The 27646-nt window shown below is 42.7% G+C and overlaps 1 protein-coding gene across 1 annotated transcript; it reads left to right on the forward strand.

Moving 5' to 3' along the window:
- The first annotated feature begins 2233 nt into the window (after positions 1-2233).
- On the forward strand, positions 2234-10719 carry LOC146970582 (sonic hedgehog protein-like). Its single transcript, XM_085803818.1, has 3 exons — positions 2234-2619; positions 3264-3525; positions 9836-10719. Exons 1-3 carry the CDS (start codon positions 2326-2328, stop codon positions 10501-10503), a joined length of 1224 nt encoding a protein of 407 aa, XP_085659944.1. The 5' UTR covers positions 2234-2325; the 3' UTR covers positions 10504-10719.
- The last annotated feature ends 16927 nt before the right edge of the window (positions 10720-27646 follow it).

Below are 27646 nucleotides of genomic sequence, written 5' to 3' on the forward strand. Positions count from 1 at the left end.
TTTAGAAAGTTTGAATTTAACCCGGTTACAGAATTTTTTCACCTGAACTTTGAAAGTTTGGAATGAATCAGAACTCCGAGGTACTTCATTTACGCCAACAACGTCATCATCCTCAATTATATTTGGTTCGTTTTAAACTGACGAAGCAACATGTGAAGGATCACACACAGCTGGGGGGTTGGGAGGGGGCAGTGACTGTTCTTACTGAAACCCCTAACAGGCCGATTCCTCACTTAAGACTCTTAACATAGTTTAAGGATCAGGAACAAAAGCTAATGCTAGCTCTAAGATTCGGACACTTCATGCCACACGTCGGTCTGCACACACAGTTGACTCACACATACCAGTCACTCTGTGTTTATCATGTGTTGTAAAGCAAAAATACATTGTTTTATTTTCTTAAATGAACAATGGATGTGGAATGAGGCATGTCACTGCAGACCTTTGGGGGGAAAAAAACACTTCAAATGTGATCAGCTGTGATGCAGGCTAAGCATGACACCAACTGCTCATTTTCACCCTTTTTTCCTCAGAAGCACTGTGAACACACCTGTCCAGCATGGAGCCGTTACACCAGAAACACCGCAGCTATACCTTCTCCATAGCTGTAGTTTTAAAAACACACAATGACCAAAGGAAATGGATGAACAGACTTGATAAATGGGTAGGGGTCTATGGTGCAGTGGTGGGTTGAGCTTTTACCTCTTGTGCAACAGTGCCGCGGTTTGCAATATATATATGTGGTGTTCCTCAAGGAAATGTTTGAGGTCCTGTCTTTTTTCTTTGGACATGCAGAGCAACGTTATCGGCCACTCCAACTGACTTCTATTCTCAATGGACATAAGCACCTTGCACTGAATCTTTCCATGACATGTACCGTCATGCAAACAAATTAAGTTCAGTATGATTCTAATTCTTGTCACTATGTTTGGTCTTTTCCTATTGTAGTCTAAACAAACAACAGTACAGGTAATTAAAGCTAACATTGAAAAATATGAGAGCACACTATCAACTGTAAACTAAGGCTAAAGATAGAAACCTGAGGATGGAGTCACTAAAAGAGTCCGGCAGGTCTGCAAGACATTCAGCCAACACTGATTTTTTTCTTTTACAAGATTTTTCCAGGCATGGATATGAAACCTATATTGCAGACTTCCAAGTACAAGTATGAAATGGTGTAATTAAATGTAGCTGGGTACATGGACTTCAAACTGTAGGATGTTGTCCATTTTGTCCAAAATCTAACCTTTCAGACAATGACTTCATCATTGTCTTTATTGGGCTATTTATTTCTGTTAAAGGGATAGTTCAACATTTTTGGAAAATTGGCCCATTGCCATAATCGCTAAAGTCATAGCAGTTGGTTTGTTACGTTTATTTGTCGGTGCAAGCTGTTTTTAGAACGGCAGAGCTGAGCAACGAGCTGCTCAGAGCTATGCTACGGAGGCTAATGGGATTTCTTGGTTTCCCTCATCAAACTCATCAAATACACAATCCAACAACTCCAAAACGCTCTGGTGGACAAGTTGGGACCTGCACATTCACCACGCTATGAGATAATAACGGAATGTTCGTTTTCAAGGTAAATTCATGTAAAACCATTGATGCGCGTTGCCTTCAGGGACACACACATACCTCAAAAACAACTCTGTCTTGTAACGTTCCGTTATTATCTCATAGCGTGGTGAATGTGCAGGTCACAACTTGTCCACCAGAGCGTTTTGGAGTTGTTGGATTGTGTGATGAGTTTGATGAGGGAAACCAAGAAATCCCATTAGCCTCCATAGCGTAGCTCTGAGCAGCTCGCGGCTGCGCTCGGCCATTCTAAAAATAGCTTGCACCGACAAATAAAGGTAAGAAACCTACTGCTATGACTATAGCGATTATGGAAGTGTTGAACTATCCCTTTAAGTCTGTAAACACTAAAGACACTATAAGTAAAATACTCCTCACCACTGATTGACTACATTTTAATTGGATTAAAAAAGTTAACTTATTATTATTATTATTAACTTATTTAAAAAATAAAAAAAAATGTTTACTGAAGTTTTCTTGTGTTGTCATTGTGAACACTACCAACCTTCCTCTGTCTGTCACTGGTATCTGTGTGCTCAGTGCGGTCAGTTGGAGAGAGAGAGAGAGAGAGAGAGAGAGAGAGAGAGAGAGAGGGAGAGGGAGGGAGGGAGGGAGAGAGACCTACAGTAGGTATGGTGCTCACACTGCTCCAGCTGTAGTGGACAGAGATACTTTGAGAAAATACAGGACACGGAATTAAGAGCAGTCCGAGGCACGTCACCGCCCCAGGATCCTCCCGCTCAACCAAAGATGGTCCTGATGAGAGTGATGCTGCCGGTGTCCCTGTGCCTGCTGCTCCCGGCCGTCATCTCGGGCTGCGGACCGGGCAGGGGATACGGGAAGCGGAGGCACCCCAAGCTGACAGCTCTGGCTCTTAAACAGTATATCCCCAACGTGGCAGAGAAAACCCTGGGAGCCAGCGGCAAGTACGAGGGCAAGATCACCCGCAGCTCGGAGCGGTTCAAGGACCTGACTCCTAACTACAACCCCGACATCATCTTTAAGGACGAGGAGAACACGAACGCGGACCGGCTGATGACACAGGTGGGTGACAGTTTCACTCCGTGTCATGTTTCTGGACTTTATCACTATGCAGTCACGTGGAACTGATGAATAAGTTTTCATTCATTCTCTACACAAGATCAGAGTCCAGAGCATTGGGAGCTGAACAATAGAGATAAATACTTTATGACTACATTCTTATAGATGGATAGATGTGTGCATGTGTTTGTACGTGTACATTTTTATTTTGGGGATTATTATTATTATTATATTACATAATGGCAAATGAAGTAGCCTATAACCCATGTTGTGACTGTACTGTGGGTCTGTCAGAGCAGCAATCCCAGCCACATGCATCAAACAATGACCAAGTCATGTTGACAAATTAGAAAGGGTATGGGGCCAAAATAATCATTATAACAGTGATGAAAAAGTTTTTTTACAGGGAGAAATGTGATGAATGTTAAGTGATTAATCCAACTTGGGTCTTGTGTTCTTTATAAAATTAAACTTTGAATGTAGCAGTGTTGCCTTTAGAAATGTTATTGACCTGACAACACTGAGTGGCCAGTTGTTGTATTAAACTAGAATGATCCCTGAACATGGTAGTAAATCATGTTTGCTGTGTTCGGGTATTTCAGCATTAGATAACTGTGTGATGTGAACACATCCTCTCTCCTTCTCAGAGGTGTAAGGACAAACTCAACAATTTGGCCATTTCAGTCATGAATGTGTGGCCCGGGGTTAAACTCAGGGTCACAGAGGGCTGGGACGAGGACGGCCATCATTCTGAGGAGTCTCTGCACTACGAGGGCCGGGCCGTTGACATCACCACCTCAGATCGAGACAAGAGCAAGTACGGCATGCTGGCCAGGCTGGCTGTGGAGGCAGGCTTTGACTGGGTCTACTATGAGTCCAAAGCTCACATCCACTGCTCTGTGAAAGCAGGTGGGTGGACTACATCTGTCTTTGTATGATATGTACAGATGCAGCAAATATTTTCATAAACTTGTTCAGACTTTAATGTCTCTGGACAGGAAATGTGAGGACAGAGAGTAGGGAAATGTCATGTAAAAAGTCCAAACAGCTTGGAGTTGAACTGGGGATTTACTGCTGGGGGCATTAGCACCTGTGAGGTAGTGTAAGAGGCACCTTAACCACTGGGCTACTAGATCATCTTTACCTAGGAAAGTGACGTGGTATGGCATATGAAGACTGTCTGGATGTCATCAAACACATCACAAGTCTCAGTTGTGGTGATTTATTTATTATTGATTGATTGATTATTAGTGAAATTTAACACTTGTCTATTTTGTTGGGGGTTTCATTTGACTTTAATGCTGGTGACACTGAGGGAGGCATTATTAACACCTTGATGAAAATGTTGGTGTCTTAAGGTAAAACGGTCAAGGTGAGCCACACAGTGACCTTGGTAAATAAAGTTTTGGCCTTGTGAACACAAAATCTCAGTAACACCTTGAATGGATTTTTAAAAATTTAATAGAAGCATATACTTGGACTCAGGACAAATACATTTTTTGTATCTTAAGGTTAAAAGTCACTCTAATGGTGCTTTTCCACAGGCAGCGCGGCACGGCGTGGCACAGCCCGGTTATTTTGCTTTTCCACTAGCCCTAGTACCTGGTGCCAGGTACTTTTTTTAGTACCTCCTCGGCCCTGGTTCCAAGCGAGCCGAAGCGATACTATAACGTGACGTCAGCCGACTGCCTTCCACTGATTGGGCAGAGCGTCGGCACGAGCACGACGTCCAACATGAGAATCAAACCCGAAAATTTCAAAAACAGAGCGGCAACAGCGACAGCCGATCTGTATCGAGACTGTTGTTATTTCTTCACCCGAGTTAAATGTTGCTGTGTGTAAAACCACACTGTGGTCTGTTAACGAGGTGCAGACGAGTGAGTTTGGAGCTGACGAGCGGATCGAAAAAAGAGAGACGGACAATGCGATCGCCTCCGCGATCACCCCCGTGCCGACCGCGCCCCCGCCCCCACTGAGGAGGTACTAGAGAACCCAGCTGTAGTGGAAAAGCACCTTTACCGTATGTGGCGAACCGGTCATCCAATCCAATCTTTTCACTTTTGGCAAAAATATCCACTGAGACTTATGGATGAACACTAAGGGCCGGATTTACTAAAGGTTTGCGTGTATTAAAACGTGTGCAAACGTGATTGCACGCGCAAACACATGTGGAACCTGATCTACTAACCGGACGCACCGAGGATTGCGTCCCTCACACGGGCAGAATAGCACGTGCGATCCATTTAGCGTGTTTGCCTTGATGAATATGTAAATATGGGCGTTTCAGCCAGAACGTGCTAAACACTGGGAGGAGTAGATGCAAATAGATTTATTTAGCGCGTGCAATGTGATTTACCAAACCAGGAAGAGATTGCGGTGGCTGTTTTTGCGTCTTTATTCACCACGTCTGAAAACCATGTACTAACTGATACAACTTTGTCAAAACGTATGCGTTTATTGATTTGATACCTGTCAGAGCCCCGTGATCTTACATCTCTGCATTTCCTCACGTCTGGGTCATTCTCTAACAGTTTTTCAGCCGTGTTAAAAGTCTTTTACGCGCCGTTACGCACGGGGCACGCCTGTCCTGCAGTACGCTCCTCTCCTCTCCTCTCCTCTCCTTTCATCTCCTCTCACCTGGCTGCTCAGCTCCGACTCTCGGTCCCGGTCCCGGTCCCGGACTGAGACACGTCACCACTGCCTTCACCCGTCTTTAATCCCTCTGGTCAGTGGTCAGAGCGTTTAGATCCGTGTGTCCCACCTGAGCTCTCTATTAATCCACTCGATCATGGGCGGCACACACACTTATTACAGGTGTGTGATTGTCACTGCAGCTGCTGCCTGTTCGTCACTATATGACGAGTTGGGCCCTGTAGCGATTTGTGTTTATTTATCTAAACAGAGCGCGAGAGAGATGAACACACATGCTGTCATTGTATGCATCGAATCAAATGTCATTCTGTCCCTTCGTCCGTCCAGCTCTCTGTCCACTCTCTCCATGGCGGAAACGATTACACACGCAAAACCCTCATTTACATATTGCGGTTTGCACGTGTTTTCATTTAGCGGGTTACTCTTAGTAGATCACCTGTTTTGCGTGCACTAACCAAACTCGCAATATTATAGCGGGCGCAAACAATATAGCGTCCGCTATCTGAGATCTTAGTAAATCCGGCCCTAAAACATCATGTAATTGGTTCATACTTGGATAAACAGGGACACTATCTGAAGCCAATTGGAATGTAGAGGCAGATAACCATAAGTCTTTTAACAGACCTTGTCTCAAGTCTTCATTCCATCATCTTGTCCATCATTTGATAGTTAATAGACTGATAACTGCTGAAATTTTAACTCAATTCCAGGGCAGGCTAACCATTAGCATCCTACACATTCCACAGACCATTGTTGGTCTGCTGAGGCAGCATTGCCATAACTTAATTTATGGCCACCTATTTGTATGTGGTTTAAACTGACCACCACATAACCAATCCTGAGGGGAGCATGAAGGTCGTTGTAGAAGGAAATTCATCCAATGTTTAGGATATTTCCCCGAAAAACACACAAATTAAGTCTCATGGGGGTTATGGTGGCTTTAGATTAGCAGACAGAGGATCAGTATGCAGGGGCGTTTCTAGACACTCTGGGGGCCCCATGCGAGAGGCACCAAATGCATTATTCCACTGCTAATGGGAGAAATTAACATTGGCTTTGGCAGCATTTTTCATACTATGCACAATGGTGTGTGTACACAGCCATTGGCAACATAAAGTTGTCATTGATATGGACCAATGTGAACCATCTCTGGAGGCCCATGCATGGGTTGCTTGCTCTGTTGCAACACCTGTCATTATCCTCATAAAATGGTTCAGTCTATCTGGTAGATTCTAATGTATTTCAGATAAAACATGATTTGGGGCTTGATGAAAGGTCAAGGGTCACCAGTCATTAGCTTCCATCTGCTGGGCCTTGCTGATTATCGAGTTGTTGAGATCAGCCTGGACCAAAGTGCTATTGTCTGACTGATTGACATCTATGTTACTGTGATGAAGTGAAGCCAATTCACCATCATTTCCTTCTAATGAGGAGAGGACCTCATTACTTATCACACTCTGTGTAAAAGACCTCAGCACCATTAAAGGAGTCATCACCCGGAAATCATATTTTTCCTTGTAAAAACATGTACAGTATATTGGTGTTGGACCTCAGTGGAAACTTGCCTGAAAATCTGGACTTTGAAAGTGGCTGAGTTTTTTCGTTTGGGCTCTTTGTTTAAGCCAGAGTAGCTCATGAGGCTGCACACCGCAAAATTACGAGATTTTGACTCTGCTCCTGTGTTGACGTCACCACAGGAGCCTGCTTTCTTAAACACACTCTTCCAAAAAAAAACAAAAAAACAAAACACCTCTTTTCCACCACCCCGACTTCCGAGGCACCGCCATTACTTGTTGTTTTATTTCCCACTTTAACGCTGTTATTTCGTCACTTTATCAACTCATTGAGTGCCAACCACGTAATTTCTCGTTTTTCGTTCCCATGCGTTGAGTGCCAAAAACTCTGCCAAAATTTCTCGTTTTTTGCTTTTTTTTAAATTATGAAACTAGACACTTTAACACACTGTAAATTTGGGGACTCTACGACGAGCAGAACTGAAATAGATGACGATCAAAAACTCATGACAGCTCATGATCTGGAAGTTTTTTATCATAACTCAGCTTTTGCAAACGGAGTTCTGCATGTGGACGCAGCGCAGCTGCTCCGCTGTCACTGGCGAGGCTCCAGCAGCTCGGAGCCGAAACAGGAAGCTCTCAGCCGACAGTCCCGCCCGGTCTTCATCTGGAGCAACACCGTGTCCTCCCCAAGGTCCTCACGCAGTAAAATGTGATGGTCTCTGGGCCAAAGCAGGCCGCTGGCATCACCGACCCGTACCACAGAAGGACCGCGACCAGGACACGGCACGGTGCGTCTGTGTTATTGTTGTTTAGTGCCCCCCCCCCCGATGGTGGTTTTGTGAATAGAAGAACAGTTGTTGTATATATTTATCTTACACGAGCCCTTTGATCCAGAAATGCGAGTGTCAGAAGAGCGACAGGCACAAACAGAGCACCTTTCATTAAAGACGCTGTATCTCCTTTTCTAGAAAAAAAGCAGGGATTTTGATGAAACCCAGCCATGTTTGGCTTGAGTTTTCTCAGGAACGGAGGCACGTAGAAACAAACGGTTTGTGGCCATTTGAAGCATAAAGTTTCACCTTTCAAATGAGCTACAGTATGTGTTGGTGGCAATAATATAGAATACACTGTGGCTCTACAAAAATCGTCAAAAATGGTCTAAATTGCCGGTACACTTGACTAAAACTTTGGAAAGGAGCGCGGCACTCAATGAGTTAAGTTTTAATATTTTGAATGCGAAAAAGTAAGGGTTTAGATCCCCAATGTGCGGTTAGATTATCCAAATGATGGCTGTTTAGAGGTTTGCTCCGACGTTGGGAGAAGTGAAGCTCCAGCGAGCACCACAGCAGCAGCTCCTCAGCAACCCGCCTGCAGTACTCGTTAACCGGTCAAACTACGTCATCATGCCGGGGGAGGAAACAATCGTTAATTAACTTACCCGCAGGTTTGTAGGGGTTTACTGCCGGCTGGTTAAATTCTTTTTAAGAGATAAATGTTGGTCTTATTGATGAAATCTAACAATTGTGGCAGTCGTATTAGTTTGTTTGAATGAAAAGTGAAGCTTCACACAGAGCAGCAGCTCTGCCCCGGGGCTCTGTAGCCTACGTACAGAAATCACCACATTTGCATCAATAAATACATGTTTTACAATGAACTGATTAAATTTTGTTTTATTTTATTAAGTTATATAACATGGTTACGGTACACGGCAGAGAGCAACATAGTATGCGGTTTCCAATACAGCCTGCATGCAGCCTACTGGGCCAGCCACCATCCTTCCTGCGTCCAATCAATGCGCGCCTCATTACATTAATACAATGAACGTCCGGACCAGTCAAAACCATGCACTTACTCTCACGAGAGAAAGTTGCCGTATGAAAAAGTGTCAGAACAAGCTCTATGTTTGATTTAAAAAAAAAAAAATTCTAATAAGTTTTAAGAATTGATTCAAAGCAATTCAAGGGGGACTGGATACGTAAAAACCAGGTGACTCCTTTAAAGTGAAATTCCGGCGTAAGTGTAAACCATGGTCAAACACACCATAACACCGAGTTAGACCCCCCCTCGAGAGATCAATTTGCCCGACCGCTACATTCACGAGATCCACCAACTTCAGCAAATACCGCATTATCGCCACACACGGCGCTGTCCGGATCCACTGTCTGACCGCAACCAAAACGCCACCATTTGCCCAAAATAATGCTCAGAACTGCACCAAATGTCATCAATAGTACACACAGGGTCCCAGCACGTAGTACGAGTTGTCAAACATCTGCTAGCTTTGCCTGTTTTCTTTAGCAAGGAGATGCAACTCAACTCACCTACTTCTCCTCCGGGAGCCGCTCGTTGGTGAGGAAGCCCTGACGAGTCGATCACCGAGTGCACCGGAGTTCCGCAGCTCAATCAACAATTACCTCATGGAAATACAATCAGAGTTTTTTTTTTTTTTATCTTGCATATCACTTTATAACTATTATTATCGAGTGCTGGCCACGATATAGGCGCAAATGAGCATTTTTAAGAGCTGCGGAACTCCGGTGCACTCGGTGATCGACTCGTCAGGGCTTCCTCACCAACGAGCGGCTCCCGGAGGAGAAGTAGGTGAGTTGAGTTGCATCTCCTTGCTAAAGAAAACAGGCAAAGCTAGCAGATGTTTGACAACTCGTACTACGTGCTGGGACCCTGTGTGTACTATTGATGACATTTGGTGCAGTTCTGAGCATTATTTTGGGCAAATGGTGGCGTTTTGGTTGCGGTCAGACAGTGGATCCGGACAGCGCCGTGTGTGGCGATAATGCGGTATTTGCTGAAGTTGGTGGATCTCGTGAATGTAGCGGTCGGGCAAATTGATCTCTCGAGGGGGGGGTCTAACTCGGTGTTACGGTGTGTTTGACCATGGTTTACACTTACGCCGGAATTTCACTTTAAGACAACAGCAGAGTGTGACTTCTACATACATAGATGCATACATCTGCAGCCACACATGCTACTGTGCACCTGAAACAATCATATGCCCTCAAACTTAATGATTACTGTTCTGAATTTGACAGAAAACTCTGTGGCGGCAAAGGCAGGAGGTTGCTTCCCAGGGTCATCCATGGTGATCCTAGCAGATGGAGAAGTTAAAACACTGAAGGAGCTCCAGGTGTGGGACAAGGTGCTGGCTGCTGACCGGCAGGGAAACCTGGTTCTCACTGACTTCCTCATGTTCTTGGACCAGGACCGAGAGACAGTCCGAGAGTTCCACGTCCTGGAGACTGAAGAGCCACGTCGCAGACTGACACTGACCGCAGCTCACCTGGTGTTTGTTGTGAACAACAACAGTACTGACAGCAGTGACGTCCAGGCTGTGTTCACTAGCACTGTTAGGCGGGGTCAGTGGCTTCTGGTTATTGGGAATGAAGGACCAGACCACCTCACCCCTGCCAGAGTGACAAGAGTTCACGTGGAGCAGCATGTGGGATCTTATGCACCTGTAACATCTCATGGAACAATCATAGTTGACCAGGTGTTGGCGTCCTGCTATGCAGTGGTTGACAGCCATGACCTTGCACACTGGGTTCTTGCCCCAGTTAGACTGTGGCGCTCATTCCTGTCACTGGTTGGGATGGTGACAGAGCTCAGCAGTGTGCACCCAAAGGATGGAGTCCACTGGTACCCTGAGCTCCTCTACCATGTGGGACAATGGCTGTTGGACAGCAGCTATTTTCACCCATAGAGTTGTAATGAACTTCATGCACTGTTCACTCTTAGTAAAACATCATGTTTGTGGTCCAAAACTTGTTTCTTCATGTTGATGTGTTGACCGATCAGCACTGAGCAGTCCATCCATCATCCATTCTGTCCCATTTATTTGAGGTCAGGTCTTGGTGGCAAGTCAGTCAAACTAGTCCAGACCTCCCTCCATCCTGCAACTTTTTCCATCTCATATGAGATAATCACAATCTGTTCTGGGTCCACTCCAGCTCCCTACCATCTTTTCCTGTCATTCCTGCTATCATTTATAGCAGGAGTCTAGGGCTGCCCCCGACCAAAGATTTTGTTGGTCGACCAGTGGTCGTCACTAGTTGACTAATTGAAAAAATCGCTTTTGACAAAAAAAAGAGAGAGAGAGAGAGAGCGAGAGAGAGAGAGAGAGAGAGAGAGAGAGAGACACCGTGTAAAAAACTACAACAAAAGTGTCACGTGTCACGACTTCCTGTATCTGGCCCTTCAAAATAAAAGCCCCATAGCCTTTATACAGTTCAGTCATATTGATTTTGACTTAATTTTGACAAGACACGGCTCCAAATGTTTTTGTTTTTTTTCCTGCGACCAATCGACCAATGAAATTTTGGTCAGCTAATGATTTTTTGGTCGACCAGTGCCTGGTCGACTATTTGGGGGCAGCCCTCCACGAGTCCAGGAGGCACCTTAAGCTCCAAACTTCTCCTCACTCTGTCTCTTAGGGTGTATTCAGACTTGTGGCTCGTTTGCTTTGTATCAATTTAGGAGCTAAAACGATACAATTGTTGCATTCATTCTTCTTTTGGCTTCTTTTGTGTTCACACTGTAACAGTCCCAAGCGATCCAAAGTTGTGAACAAATGCAGTGCGCGAACTAACTGTTCTCTATTGGTCAGAAATCTTACCCAGAAGGAGGAGGAGGTTACCCAGGAAAAACAAAAAAACTTGGAATAGAGGTCTCAACCATAGACTGTAAAAAGAATGGACGTAGCGTCCGTGACGTCACCCATTGGTTTTGGGGAGTCGTTTTTGTGACTCAAATATGGCGGCCTGGACAGCGCCATGTTGGATTGGCCGGCCGAGAACCCGCCCACTGGCCTCGAAGCAGCTGTCCACGGAGCTGCTCGGACCTGTCACTCAACGTTTCCGCGCCCTAATTGGTCAGAGTTTTAACCTAATAACAGTAAAACTATAGAGTTAAAAAAAAATTCACCCCCCTCAGAGTGTGTGCGGGGGTAGAAACTATCGATTGAGACGAAAAAACGTTCTGACACCAGGCTTTTAACATGTTTATTGAGGATGTAAAGTCGGCGATTTTAACATGGGGGTCTATGGGGAATGCTCCCTTCTGACACCAGCCCCCAGAGGAATCCGAGGGGATTGCAGTTTTTTGAACGCGGAAGTGAGCTTCACTTCTCAGACCGACAACTGCCCCCTTGGTCTCAACGGGCCTGAACATTAAAATACAACCCAGTCCGAACCGCAAAGCCAAACGAGCCAGGTCTGAATACACCCTTAGGAGACAACCTGCAGAGGAAAGTCATTTCAGCCAATTTCATTCTTTTGACCTCTACCCAAAGCTCATCACCAAAGTTGGTACAATGGTCAACTGGTAAATCAAGAGCTCTGTCTTCCAGCTCAGCTTCATTAAAACCACAACAGCTCAGTACGCTTTACCTCTGATGGTGCACCAATCTGCCTGTAGATCTGCATCCTACCCTCACTGTGAACAAAACCCCAAGATAGTTTCCTTCTCAGAAACTCCATCCCAAGCCAAAGAGAGCAATCAACCCATCTGATCCAGCAGAGAGCTGTGGCCTCAGACTTGAAAGTTCTAGTCAGTCCATGGATAATAAAACATCACAGCATTGTTCTGTGCTGTGTCTCTATTCACATACTTATACTACTTACTTACACTAACTATTTTGAGTATGTACGTAAGTGCATTCACACTGACAAGAATGGCAAAATGCAGTGTAGGATACTGCACTGCAAAAACTCAAAATCTTACCAAGAATATTTGTCTTATTTCTAGTCAAAACAAACCTCATTATACTTAAAATAAGACTCATCACATAAAAAGTAGCTTGTTTTTAGACACTTTTTACTTATTTCAAGCATATTTTCACTTGAAATAAGTAGAAAAATCTGATAGTGGAGCAAGTTTTTCTTTCTTATTACAAGCACAAAAAACCTGCTTTCACTGGCAGATTTTTCTACTTATTTCAAGTTAAAATTAGTTTGAAACAAGTGAAATTATCTAAAAACAAGTAGATTTTTAGGTGATTAGTCACCTCACATGGAAAGAGATTAGTTTTGACTAGAAATTAGACATTTTGACAAGAAATAAGACAAATATTCTTGGAAAGATTTTGAGTTTTTGCAGTGTGCTAGTACCCGGATGTTGAGTGTGGAACGCTGGACACTTCCCGCCCCCAATGATGGCTATCTTGGCTACGTAGCGGAAGGGGAGGAATTTAACGGTTAATGGACTACGCCATACAGGACAAATGTACTGATAATAAGCCATTATTGTGTTAATTTAGCCGTCTGAACTGAATTACTGTGGATTTGGTGTGGTGTCCGTGGCTGACTATCACCGGCTAAATGTTACCTGCTAATGCTAGCTCTCGCGTTTAGCGAATGTTTACAACAAGTTAAACCTCTAACCACACATCTAATGCTAAAATCTTCTACAGTGTAGAAAATTTAACACATAAACAACAAACATTATGCCATAACAAGCTCAATGCGGCAGCTATGGTACATCAGCTGGTAGTAATCGGCAGTAACTCAATTTGATGGCCAAATGTTGCGATCGTCATTTCTGGTAAATGCACAATGACTCTATTCGATTTAACACTACCCTGTCGAAATTCAGGCACTACAGAAGGACATAGTACACTACATGGAAGTGTACTAACTAAAGTATCTGAATTGAGACACAGGGCTGGTCTTGTTCTGGTCATTGTTCCTCTCAGTGTTTGCTTAGTGCTCACAAGAATAATTGTCCGATGTTCTGACAGCCTCTTGATTTGTCAAGAGGTGGATTTGTCATCATGCCCCCAGATTGGAGCTGTAACTTAATGGGAACAAAGCCATTACAGAGAGAATAAGATGGTCAATACAAACCACATTTAAAACCATTCTTTAAAAGTGTTGTTCTAACTTTTGTTGCCAAATACACTGGGGTCATTTTTCACTGAATGGAAAGTAAAACATTACTCAATCACCAACCACAGCATTAAAATCAGATAGTGGATCTAATCCTGTGGCTGATTAATATTTATACGGACGAAATATGTCTGTGTGTGTTGATATTTATTTTTTTCTGTATCACTGACGGGATGTCTGTCATAGGTCCATGTGAAATATCAAGTGTTTCTGAGTCTAAATGTTCAGTGATTCATGTGTTCAGGTGTAGTGAATGGCTGTAGAGTTAATGTGATTGTTCTAACTGACTGTCAGGGCCAATTGTATTTTCATAGATGGATATAAAGTATGACATCAATAAATTCTATTTTTTTATACACTGGCTGTTGACCTCAAGTAAATAAGTGGCCTGAGGGAACATTTGGCAATCATTGCTTCATTTGGGAATAGGCTCACAGGCAGACAGCCCACAGCTCAATCTGCCTAAATGCTTCAGTATAGAACTGAGTCCAAGACCATAAAGCATCAACATATCCTCAGCATATCTGATGCAGTGTAGGCTCAGGACCATGATCTAGATCCTCATGATAACTATGAACATGAGAGTCTGTAAATACCAAATCTATAAAACCATCCTACTTCTAATATGTTTGAATTTTTTCCTATATCTACAAATGACCAGTGTCTATGACTTTCAACGGTTAGTAATTGCATAGAGAGCAGCACCTAACTGTAACACAGCCCTACCCATCATACCAAAGCAGATACATTTAAAGCTCCATTATTGGTTCATTTGTTTTGTTGATCTTTGTATTTTCTGTCTGCTATAGCAGCTCCAGAAATGAAGCTAAAACTCTCAAAAACAATCTCAGCTAAGTTAGGATCGTGACATAGTAGTATTCCCCAGTGTATGAACACTTTGTTCGTTTCAGAAAGTATTTAAACTGTTTAACCTGGGTCCAATTTCTCAGGTGGCCCTCCACAAGCCTCTCACAGTAAGTATGAATCTCTGTTCCTCCTGACAGAACTGGGGGAACTGATGTGTTTGGATGTGGGTTTTTTGTAGAACTATTGTAAAAAAGCTTCAGTGAACATCTCTGAGATGGTAAGATCTCTGAGTTGACACTGTCTGACCATCACTGTGGTGCTGATGAGGAGGACGGGGTGACTGGAGGCAGCAGCTTGTAGTGTGCTGTGACTACCAGCAGATGGTGGTGTTTACCAGTCGGACTGGAGATAATCCTTTATCTGCAACCAACAGCAGGTCACAGAGGCCAAAGTCTGAGTCTTCATCCTGATAAGTGTGTGGTAGACACCTGATGTTTTTTTTTTTCTATTTTCTTATACAAGAAAGTGAAACAATATCATATCACAGAGCCTGATAGCTGATGTCCACCATGTGACACAGACCAGTCGTTAGTCTGTGGTCCTTCAGAGCCTGTGACTCATAGTGATGGACTGAAGGAGGAAACAGACAGTTTTTGAGTAAGAAAGCCCTTGACAGAGATGAAACGTTCCCTGAGCCAATAGAAGAGGAAATAACGGCAGCAGGAAATTACATGGATATTATAAGATGTAATTTAGAAGACGACACTTTATTGTGATGGTGGACATGGCAGACACAGTTTCCTGTATTTTGGGACACTCTCATGTCTGAAGCTGGGTTGCATTTGTTTTTTCTCTCTCAGACACAGAGAAGTTAGGCCTTAAAGGGACATTGTGTAACTTCTCCTGTCATCTATTCACGAAAAAAGATTATTTAGTTCAAAAATATGTTTTTCATTAATCAGTAATCACCCCCATAGTGAGGAGTGAGGAGGAATGGAGCGTTACACTGATGCTGCATTCACGTGCAGTCGGGCAGACGGCCGTCGGTAACAAACCAGATGTCATTTTAGTCACAGAAGTCAAGAGAAAGCCGCTAAAACTTGTTTACATAGAGGCTTGTTTATGCCGTTACGTGCAGCGGCTGCCGTCCGTCTGCCCGATTTCATGTGAATGCAGCATGAAAAATACTATTGAGTTGCTTGCGATATACAACCGCAACACTAGATGGGAGTAATTCCTACACAATGTATCTTTAACTGCAGTTTTATCGATTGACTCAATATTATATCTATGATTTATTCAGGCCTTAAATTATGATACAGTTTACAGTCACAGTCAGTTCACACGTACTTTACAAAGCTGCATGAGGCTGGTCAAATGTTACGGTTGACATCCCGTCACATCCGTCACCATCCTGCGGTTTGTATTGTGACACTACATTGGAGGCTAAAGAGCTCCGTTTTCACACTAGATTACTCTGTACTGCTGTCAGCCCCGAGTCCGGTCTCTAACGTCCTGCAGGAAACATGTGGAGGAGACTTTGACCCAGCTGAGAGGATCTTCCCGCCTTCAGCAGGTGTCTCTCTACAGGACGCTGGCAGATGATGGAAAAAGCCCTTCAAGTGACACAGAACTAAGCAGATGGGCCAGATCCCATCTCAGCACTCAGCACTCTGCACTCTCCCCGAGCGCCCCCCAGCTCCCTCTTCTGTTTGTCCGCTCTGTTTGGCTCCACCCCCTCATCCTTGCTCTCTGCTTCCCCTCTCTGTTGACTGAGCCATATGATCCTGTCTTGATTAGTAGCAATTATATCAAAAAAATAAATATATACATTCCTGGTTTCAACTTCAGGACCATACCATAAAAAATATGATCAATTAGCCTTATAATAACAAAAGAGGAGGAATACGTCATACTACTTTACATGTATATAAATACATATACATAAAGTGTGAATGAAAAATAACAGTCAGGGGTAGAGAATTATGTGCTTCAGTGAACAGGAGTGTTAGTCCTAACAGTCCTAATCTGTTACTTTTTTTTAACCCCTAAACAGGCAGGAATGTAAAATTAATCGTGAAAAATAATTGATGTTAATATTTATCTGTTTTGGACCAAATTAAAACATTTCCATTCATTTTTTTTTCTTAATATCTTGTATATTTTGGATTTTATGAGTTGTATCTCCTGGAATACGTTGCCCTATAATGGTATAATAAGAGTCAAAATGGTAAACATATTGATGGGGAGAAATTATGTACTATTGTTTTTGGTATAATCAACTGTTTCCATCCTAAAGTAATCAGGTGGTGTAACAATCGCATTGCTGCTCCGGTGTTTTTTTTCGGATGTGGGGGGTAAGGGAACAACACGGCCACCGTGCACTTGTCTGGTTAATATCAGTAAAGACATGGTGTCAGAGTGGTGTCTGCTATGTGCTACACACACTACATACATGTAAATTACAGACAGTGTTTGGCCGGGGCGCTTCATGACTACCACCATTCAGACAACCTGTGGTCAAAGCAGCACGCTGACCTTCAAGAGGTGTGGATGTGCATGCATGCTGGGGTTTGTTCCTGTGACCTTGATAAGCTGCATATGGCCTGCAATTTTTTTTTTTACTGTGAACCCCCACCACAGAGCCTTAATGAGCAGCCTGAGAGTACACACACACACACACACACACACACAGTATGCAGACATTAAACTGAGAAGTGGGGCTCTATATCCCCTCAGATTACAGCTGAAGACCGAATCCTGACCTTATTTATACAAACATCTTTTCCTGAGAGATGTTCAACATTTAACCTTCGCTGATCTCCAGCAGATGGGCAATTACAAAATGAAATACCTTCCAAAGTATGCCCTAATTTTATCACCAGGATTTGTGGTTTTGTAACATACAATTATTTAGGCAAGACACTACAGGCAAAAACACAGTTTTTTCCTGCACTGATCAATTTTGAGATTTTGGGCTATTTTTCTTCCTTAACATTTATTCTCTCAGAAAAATCTAAAGAAATGGTAGAACATCCATTAAGGTGGTTATTTTTTACTTCATTTTGTCTCTTTTGTTGGTAGATTTCTCCTAAATTCCCCAAAAGTTTATGCTACTGTGACATACTGTGCTGTGCTTGTTATCAGTCATGTCAGGTATCATTGTAAAGCTCTCTCTCTGCTGAACAATTATGTAGGCTTGTAGGCATTTCCTTTGTATCTGCAACCAATCGTAAAAGTATGTTTTACATTAACAATGTATAGCATTTTAAAGTACAAGTCTTTAAAGGCTGTTTTCTCAAAATGAGTTTTTCCTCATGAGCCTGAAATCTCCACTTCAGCAGCACTTAGAGACACCAAACCTTCCAGTTTTATTCCTGTCTATGTTCTGAAGGTTTTTCCAGAGGGGATTGTTGATATATCATCCAAAGCCCGATTTATACAACATTTTATTCCTAAAAACATGGCAAAATTTGATTTTTTTTTAGGGCTGACAGTATTTTCTCATTTACAAAGTGATAAAAAGAGATATCCCAAATCCCAAATTCTTCTGACAAGAATTTTGAAAGGGGCTTTATCCATTTTTCAGATTTTGGTTCTGGAAATGTATGCAAATTAGCGCATATTTCATCAGATACTGACTCATTTACATATTAAATTTGACAAAACTTGTAATACAAAAAATATTTGTCTTAGTGTAAGTGATAAACTTGTGAAGTTTCATGGTGATATCTGTTATTTAAATTTTTTACCCTATAGTGTCTCCCCTTATACACATGTTTCAGCAGAACTGGGGACCAATAGGAGTGTGGGACACACACAGGGCTGCAAGGACATCTGACTCAGGTCCTCCTGACTCGCTCACACAGTTTTGTTGAGTTAATTCCTTATAGTAAACAACAACACATCAGAAACTTGATTTGCAAAAGGCTCCAATAATCCTGTGTACACAGACCTCACGTTCTTTACACATGCTCTCATACACCACACACGCACACACACACACATACACACACATCCCTGTCACTGTTCTTTATGCACTCAGGTATCACTGGCAATGAAAATTTAATTTCCACTCATCTGCTGTCTGTCACAATAAGCACCTCAAAAGCAAATTCCCTCTAGTAATAAGCGGGGCGTTTTCCCCACCGTGAAGCACACACTCACACACAATGTACATAAAAGATTAATTAACCACAGGCATTGTTTACCTGAAGGATCAAAATCAGGGGAAATAATTGAGAGCCAGAGCCCGAATATAGAGAATGAAGTGGGGGGTGGCGATGGCAGAGCAATATGAAGAGATAAAGGAGCAGACAGACACACACACACACACACACACAGATACACACAGACACACACGGACGGAGATAACATTGTTGAGGTTCAGTTCAGAGGCAGAGCAGACAGATACTGCAGGTCCCAGGGCAACAACCATCATCCTGCTCAGGCATGTCAAAGGAAAACACATTGATTCTGTTGTCGACTGTGTTTAATCCCTACACAGAGGCTACTGATACACACACACACAGAAAGACACACACACGTACACACACATAAAGCGTTTCCTAAAGGATTTTTCCTTTGTGGAGCAGAGAGGCTGAAGTCAAAACAATTACTGAGAGAGCAAAGAGAGGGAGCACTGATGCACCTCTACACATCCACACAAGGGGAACACACTTACTGGGATTTCTAAGAAATCAACCACCAGTGAATATACCATTTACTAACGCTGGAATATTTAACAGCTGATGTTGAAATGATTCTCTTTTTGGCATTAAAGGCAAAAACCAACATGTTAAAGGGATAGTTCGGCTTTTTTGAAGTGGGGTTGTATGAGCTACAAATGTCCATTAAGTATAATATCTACAGTAGAAAGGTCTCTGATACCCCCCACTCAGAAACACCGGCGAGACACAGGCAGTGCACTGTTCAGCATCCAGATTAACAAACTTTTTTCTGACCAGCTGATGCATGGTGATTTTTTTCTTTAGATCATACTCTTGAACTGGTGTATTATTTAGAGATTGGATTTCTTGTAGGTGGTGAAAATACCCTGATTAATGGTTCCTCATTGACAACAAACTGCCTGTGTCTGTGTGTAGCGAGATGCACCTGTGTTTCTCAGTAGGGGGGAGCAGAGACCTTTCTACTGCATCTATTCAATTTAATTTAATTCAATTCAATTCATTATCTTTATTGTCCACAATGTGGAATCTAGTGTACTTAATGGGCATTTGTAGCTCATACAACCCCACTTCAAAAAAGCCGAACTATCCTTTTAAGCACCACACACAGCAGCAGTAGCAGCAAGAGTCAAGCCCTTCTGTATGAGCACCCACCCACCCACCATCACTATACTGTATATCTATATAAGCCAGAGAGGACACAGTGCTGTCCATGTCCCTCATCTGTCCATAGTGTTCTACTACCAAATGTGTAACACCACTGTTTCCAGCTGCAAACATTGTCCTTCTCTATACCTTCCATTGTTTGTGTGTGTGTGTACATCACTAGATACACTGTGACTCAGGAAACACCAACAACCTCTCCAACCCGAACGATCATTTAGGTCATCACCTTTTTGATACAACTCATAGAAGTGTATCCTGAAATAGCATCCCTATGGTGAGAATAGACAACAACAACAACAACATGGATATACACAGACAACATATTTTTTAAGGGAAAGCACACACAGTTTTGGCCACTTGGGGGCAGCAGCTGTAACTAATACTCACTATTATCTCATCAATGGGGTAAATTCAGGCCACAAATCCAGTAGATCAATGATGATGTGCATGTGTGGTGATCATAGACTGTAAAAAGAATGGACGTAGCATCCGTGACGTCACCCATTGGTTTTGGGGAGTCTTTTTTGTGACTCAAATAAGGTGGGCCTGAACAGCGCCATGTTGGATTTACCAGCCGAGAGCCCGCCCACTGGCCTCTAAGCAGCCTGTCTCCGGACCGCTCCGGATCTGTCACTCAACGTTTCCGCGCCCCAATTGGCTAGAATTTTAAACCTAATAATAGTAAAACGGTAGAGTTTTAAAAAAAAATTCACCCCCCTCAGAGTGTGTGCGGGGGTAGAAACTATCGGTTGAGACCAAAAAACGTAATGGTACCAGGCTTTGATCATGTTTATTGAGGATGTAAAGTCGGCTATTTTAACATGGGGGTCTATGGAGAGTTGCTCCCTTCTGGTACCAGCCCCCAGCGTCAACCAAGGGGATTGCAGTTTTTGAACGCGGAAGTGAGCTTCACTTCTCAGACCGACAACTGCCCCCTTGGTGGTGATGCATATCAGTCCAGTGTACCTTTCCTTTGTAGCTCTGTGCTTGGTCCCCACCAGCACCAGAGAAAAATACATTTCTCTTAAAGACAAACATTTTGGCAAATTGGCCTATTGCCATAATCTCTATAGTCATAGCAGTAGGTTCGTTACCTTTAATTGTCGGTGCAAGCTTTTTTTAGAATGGCAGAGCACAGCAGCGATCTGCTCAGAGCTACGCTACGGAGGCTAATGGGATTTCTTGGTTTCCCTCATCAAACTCATCAAATACACAATCCAACAACTCCAAAACGCTCTGGTGGACAAGTTGTGACCTGCACATTCACCACGCTACGAGATAATAACAGAACGTTACGAGACCTTTAGTGTTACCTGTGTAGGCCTACGTCCTGTAATGTCTGGAGTCTGTTGTTTGTTACATCATAGAACACACTCTTAAATGTTCAGTGAGAACACTGTTTTATAGTCATCTATTGCAAAGTGTAAATTTGACACTGCATGATCCACAGATTGGTATATCATGCTCTTTGAACACACACCTCTTGTGGTGCATCACACATTCGTGAAACACCACTGACACTGTCTATATTCAGCCTGAGTGGCTAATTCACATCTCGTGTTGGAGTGAAAGCACCTCTCTGCCCCCCCCCCCCTCCCGTGGCTCTCAGTCAGACACCAGGACACGTTGGATTCACACCGAGTCTGACAGTGACTATTGATCTGGAGAGCAGCCAATGGGAGCGGCCCAGCCAGGTGCATCGATCTGTCTCTCAGCCACTGTCAGAGCTCATTATCTAGTCTAATGATAAAGCTCTGAGCAGAGGAGACTCCTGACCTTAAGGTGAGAGACCAAACAGTACCAACAGTAGAACCACACAGGACGTCCTTTATATGGTAACGTCATGGTAACACACAGTGGACTCAGCTTAAAGATAATTATCCTGTAAAGTTACAGAGAGAACAGTGGTTTCTATGATACTCTGCAGAACAAGCTGCTTCTACCTTGTTACCTTGTGTTTATTGTGTTACACTGTTGTGCCATGAGAGTTGTCATGTGTTGCTGACATATATTCAACACTAGAGGGCAGCACAGCTCTGACACTGGTTCCCTTTCCTACTGGTCTCTATGAACTGTGAGCAGTGTGCAGTACTCGTGTGTCGTTACAGAGACACCAGGAGCTGAGGAGGTCACCTGTTCCTGCACAGCTGTGACTCTTTGACCTGACATTTGTACTGAATCATTAGTATCATGTTCACATCAAGTTATGTGTGTGATGATCAGAGAGCTGGAGGAGCCGGGTCCTGACCTGCAGAGCACTGGTACATTACTGTACTGTAAGGCACGATCCTGGACGAACAACTTGGACATTGATCCTGGGCTGTTAATTACTTGGTGATATCAGATTGTGCGTACTGTAAGATAACAGGCTGCTGGTTTCCAGAGTAACAACATACGTCTCCTCCATCATTTCTCAAATGTATCCCGTCATGATTTTCACTCTCCATGTGTGCCAGGTGGCCGCATTTGACATGTTTTCATGTTCAGCTGCTCATACACTGATACACTGACTCTCTGGAAACTAATTTGATTGGAATTAATTAACTCAAGTGAACCATTTGGCAACTTTTTTCTATTTTCCCCTGTAATTAGTATCAAATTAAAGTTCTTTTTAGGAAATGTCTTGAAGTTATCAGGACACTCTGGGCAAGTGAGATCAGAGTTTGTTAAAGCTATTAAAAGGCAGATTTATGTAACTAAAATTATTGTGCGAAGCCAAAGTTTTGGTTCTCACTAACAATTAAAGCTGTGTCTAGATGTATACCTATAGAGAGTGAGCAATAGACTGTTTTCATCGCAGTGTACTTGCAAAGATCAGCTAGACATTCAAGTTTAAAATGCAGCAGCTATAAACTCTCTACATCAGTTTTTATGCTTTCTATTAAAACACGTAACACTGCATTATGTCTGCTTGAGTGTCGATGTTAGTGCAGAACTGAGATTTTAGAATGAATGAAGATTCAGGTTTGTTTGTGTTAAATCTTTGGGAGTTGACCTTTAAATTTCAAAATGAGAATGATGTGTTTTGGATGGAAGAGGCCACTAATAAGGAACCCATATACAGTTGGGTCAATATGTATTTGGACACTGACACAAGTTATACTGAAATATATTCAAAATTACAGTTGTATAATGAGTATGGATTGAAAGTGCAGAGTCTTAGCTTTAATTTTAGGGTATCCACATCCAAATTTGAGGAAGGTTGTATGAATTACAGCTCTTTAATATGTACTACCCTCATTTTAAAGGGACTGAAAGTAATTGGACAATAACTCAAAGGCTGTTTCATGGACAAGTGTGGCCAATTCCTTCGTTATTTGATCATCAATTAATCAGATAAAAGGTCGTAGTTGACTCCTGGTGTCTGTATACAACATCTATTGCACGTCTGGATGAGGGTTCCCTCCTCTGTTGCTCACCCTGAGGTTTCTCCAATTTTTCCCTGTTAAAGGGGTTTTCTATGGAGTTTCTCCTCAGTTAACAGGACAACGAGGAGTTTTGGAAAAGCGAAGCGTTTTCACACTAAATTTATGAGCCTCCGCGCGCACCGTAAAATTCTTTGACCAGCGCAAGACAGACTCATGTTTTCATTCATCAAGAATTAAAGTCAGAGGTTCAAAGACGTTCAGTAACCGTCGTAGTTCCGACCATAAACGGCCATTCAGCTGCGTTATTCTCATTAAGGAAACGCTGGTCAGCTCGACCAGCATTTCCGCCACCACTAATAATAACAAAATAATGATAGAGACAGAACGATATATTTATCAAAAATGGGCCCATTAACAAGTGTGGGTAGCGGAGATTCATCCACATTAACGTGAGACTTTTTTATAACCAAATAGAAACTCCTCGCTGTCCCTTTAATGTGAGGGTCTAAGGGCAGAGGATGTTGTTATGATGCCATGTAAAGCCCTTTGAGACAAATTGTTTGTAAAAATAGGCTATACAAATAAATTGCCTTGCCTGGTGTTTGCATTTGGAAGATTTTGCTGTGAACCCACAACATGCAGTCAATGGAGCTGTCCATGCAGGTGAAAGAGGCCATTCTTTGTCTGGGAAAACAGAAAAACTCCATCACAGAAATCACAAGAATATTAGGAATGGTCAAATCCACAGTTTGGTACATTCTGAGAAAGAAAATAATGCACTGGTGAGGTCTGCAACAGAAAAAGGCCTGACAACAGTGGTGGATGATCGTAGGATCATTTCAATGGTGAAGAAAAACCCCTTCACAACATCCAGTGAAGTCAAGAATGTTCTCCAGGAGGTGAGTTGCAATATCCAAGTCGACTTCATGAGGGCAAACACAGAGGGTTCACTGCCAGGTGTAAACCACTCTATAAAGAACCTATAGACAGGCTAGACTGGACTTTGCCCCCCCCCCCCCCCAAAAAAAAAAAAAGCCAGCACAGTTCTGGAACAGCATTCTTTGGACAGATGAAACCAAGATCAACCTCTATGAGAATGATGGCAAGGGGGGGCTGAATCTGAGCATTTCAGAGTGAAGCAGGAAAGAGACTGAGGAGAATGGAGGAGTACACAGACAGCTTGTATGTGATAAGTATGGAGTTTTTATTAATTGAAGCTTTCAATATGCTCCACTGGGGTCCAATATCACATTAAAAGCCCCTGAAATGAGCATAATAGGTCCTCATCAGAGCAAAGAGATGGAATGTTCTCCAATGGTCAAGTCAGTCACCTGATCTCAAACCAATGGAGCATGCATTTCACCTGCTAAAGATTAAACCTCAGGCAGAAAGACCCACAAACAGCAACCGAAGGCCGCTGCAACAAAGACCCTGGCAGAGCATTAGAAAGGAAGAAACCCAGTGTCTGGTGGTTTCCATGGGTTCAAGACGCCAGGCAGTCATTGCCTGCAAAGGATTTCCAACCAAGCATTAAAAAGGAACTTTTCCTTTTCAATTATATCAATTTCTCCATTTACTTTTGTGCCCCTGAAATGAGGGTGTGTGTATGTGTGTAAAATGATTGCATTTCCTTCCATTTTTATACAATATTTTTTATTTAAAGCCAAAAGTCAGCACATCGACCCTACATATCATTTTAAATCCATTGTGGTGATGTAACCAAAATTCTGAAAACTGTCTCATTGTCCAAATATTAATGGACCTAACTGTAGTTAGTGGATACAGAGAATGAATGATGCGAATAATGGGTCCCCGTAAATGCAGTCACATTTCTCTGATTGTGAGGACATTTGGTCCTCATGAATCCAAAGGACTGTCTGAGAGATCAGGGCAAGAGATCACATGATGTCTGAGTGTCCTGACAGCTAATGTAAGACGTGTGTGTGTGTGTGTGTGTGTGTGTGTGTGTGTGTGTGTGTGTGTGTGTGTGTGTGTGTGTGTGTGTGTGTGTGTGTTGCCTTTGTCTGATGGTTTTGTTGGTGTCTCATTGAAGTGTCCTTCATGTGCTTCGCTAAGCAAACACACACACACAACAAACAGAGACCTGCTGTGGTCCTAGGAGACACCCAGAGAGTAGCAGCTGCTCTACACACACAAACACACACACACACACACACACACACACACACACACTGCTTGTTTGTCATTATAAGGGTTGGTAAACACTGATACACATCCCATCACACAACTGGTTCACAGTGATACGAGCCTGAAGGATTAAACGATCCTGTTTTATTCATTGGTCCTGGTCTGTGCGTTGGAGGTGGGACTGGACCACGGATGGACAGATGGACAGGTTGGAGTGTGACATGAACACTTGAGCAGAGTGGAGTCAGGTAGGCTACAGACAAGGACTGACTGACCAGTCTGATCAATCAATCAATCAATTTGTTTATTTCGGGCATGTCAATTTAAATCATCATCATCACACTTCATCATCAAATAATACAATACATGGCCGAAAGGGAAAAGCGGGAGAAGCAAAAGCTTATCTAGTCCCGCCCCCATCAATGATACAACAGTGCAGTGTTGACTTGACTGTTTGAGACTGTGATATGAGATGAAGAGGAGATTATTCTCTCTCTCTCTCTCTCTCTCTCTCTCTCTCTCTCTCGCTCTCTCTCAATTCAATTCAATTCAATTTTGCTTTATTGGCATGAATGTTAGCATTCATGCCAACATGAGCATCATTAGACTGTTGCAAGTTGTTATATAAAACATATACATATTGTTCTTAAATGATGACAGTAACGAATTATAATAAAAAACAACAACAATAATATATGACATCAATAATGGTTCTGATCAGCATTCGTGTACTTTTCTAGTATCGTGGCAGAATGTTACATATTGTGCAGCTAATTTAGTGAATTGTGGATCTTTATTTCTTGAAAAGGCCTGGGCAATGAGACGAAGAGCGATATATATAGTTGAGTACTGAAAGTAATCTGAAATTGTTTTTTTATGTGTCACACCTGTGTGGCAGGTAACACCAACAGGAAGGACTGTCTAGTCTTTGTTTTTGTATTTGTCATTAAATGTGTCTTGTAATCCCATGGGATGGGCCACAGTGGTGGCATGACACGAAAATAAAAATTCATTCATTCATGCATTCATTCATTACACATAGTTCATATTAAATGATGATGATGATGATAATAATACATAAATAAAGAATAAACAACAACAATATTGTATTATGGCAATAATGGTTGTGATCAGCATTTGTGTGTTTCTCTAGTCTCATGGCAGAGTGTCACATATTGTGCAGCTAACTTTATAAATGGTGGATCTTCTCCCAGACAACAGTTCATCACATGTTTTTCCCTGATACGATGGATCTGCTGCAGTTATCTGTTGTAGGGAAACCTCTCTCTCAGTTTGGTACACGGGGCAGGAGAGGAGAAAATGGGCCTCAGTTTGTATTTCTCCTGAAGAACAGTGTTTACAGACTCGTAATTCTCTGGGCTTCCATTCTTTCTTATGCCGACCTTTTTCAACCTGTAGTTGATGGTCGGTGAGTCTGTACATTGTTAGTGTTCGTCTTTGTTTGGGATTATGTACACTGACCAGATATTGTGCTGGAGAATACTCTCTATCTCTCTCTCTCTTCCTCCCACTCACAGTGGTTGTAGATGTCTCTCTTATGGCAGAATGAACCAGTCCTCTCTTCTGCTCATGTCTCCTCTCTTCTGACTGAATAGTTTCTCCTGGTAAAGGTCAGCCTGCTCACCTGGACTTTGATTTCTCACAGTACAGTATGTTTCACCTTCAGATTACTCTGAAGGCTTGCACTGTAGTATAACTATTATGAGTAACACTCTATCTTTACTCATTTTCTTTCTTCTATTGTCTATTGTTGTTTGCCCGTCAGTGTTTTCAGCTGTGTAAGCGTTGAGTCTCACCCTGACCTTTAAAATCTGAGTTTGACAAAATAATCATTTTACAAAACTCCATCCACAGATGGAGTTTGCCCAGTCGCCATGGAGACGGCTCAGTTTGACTCATCAGCTGTGGGACTGAAGTTGTTGTTTGCTTTTTCTGGTCTTTTTTCTCTCTCAAAAAAAAAAGAACATCATTCTCTGTATTTTGTCCCACAACAGCTAAAACACACAGAGATACAAAGAATACACAATACAGCCAATCAGAACGCAGTGTTCGCCGTGGCTTAATGTAATATTTTCTGTTTCCAGTGTGTTGTGTCTTTGTCCTCCTTTGTCTGTCATGTCCTCCCTTTATGTGTCCTATCACACACACACACACACACACACACACACATACACACACACACACACACACACACACACACACACACACACACACACTCAGATGTACAGTATGGTATAGCAGTTATCATGAACAGATTAGCAGCA

This window comes from Trachurus japonicus, chromosome 17, assembly GCF_045865225.1.
Source record: "Trachurus japonicus isolate A0001 chromosome 17, Traja_1.0".
Classification (NCBI taxonomy): domain Eukaryota; kingdom Metazoa; phylum Chordata; class Actinopteri; order Carangiformes; family Carangidae; genus Trachurus; species Trachurus japonicus.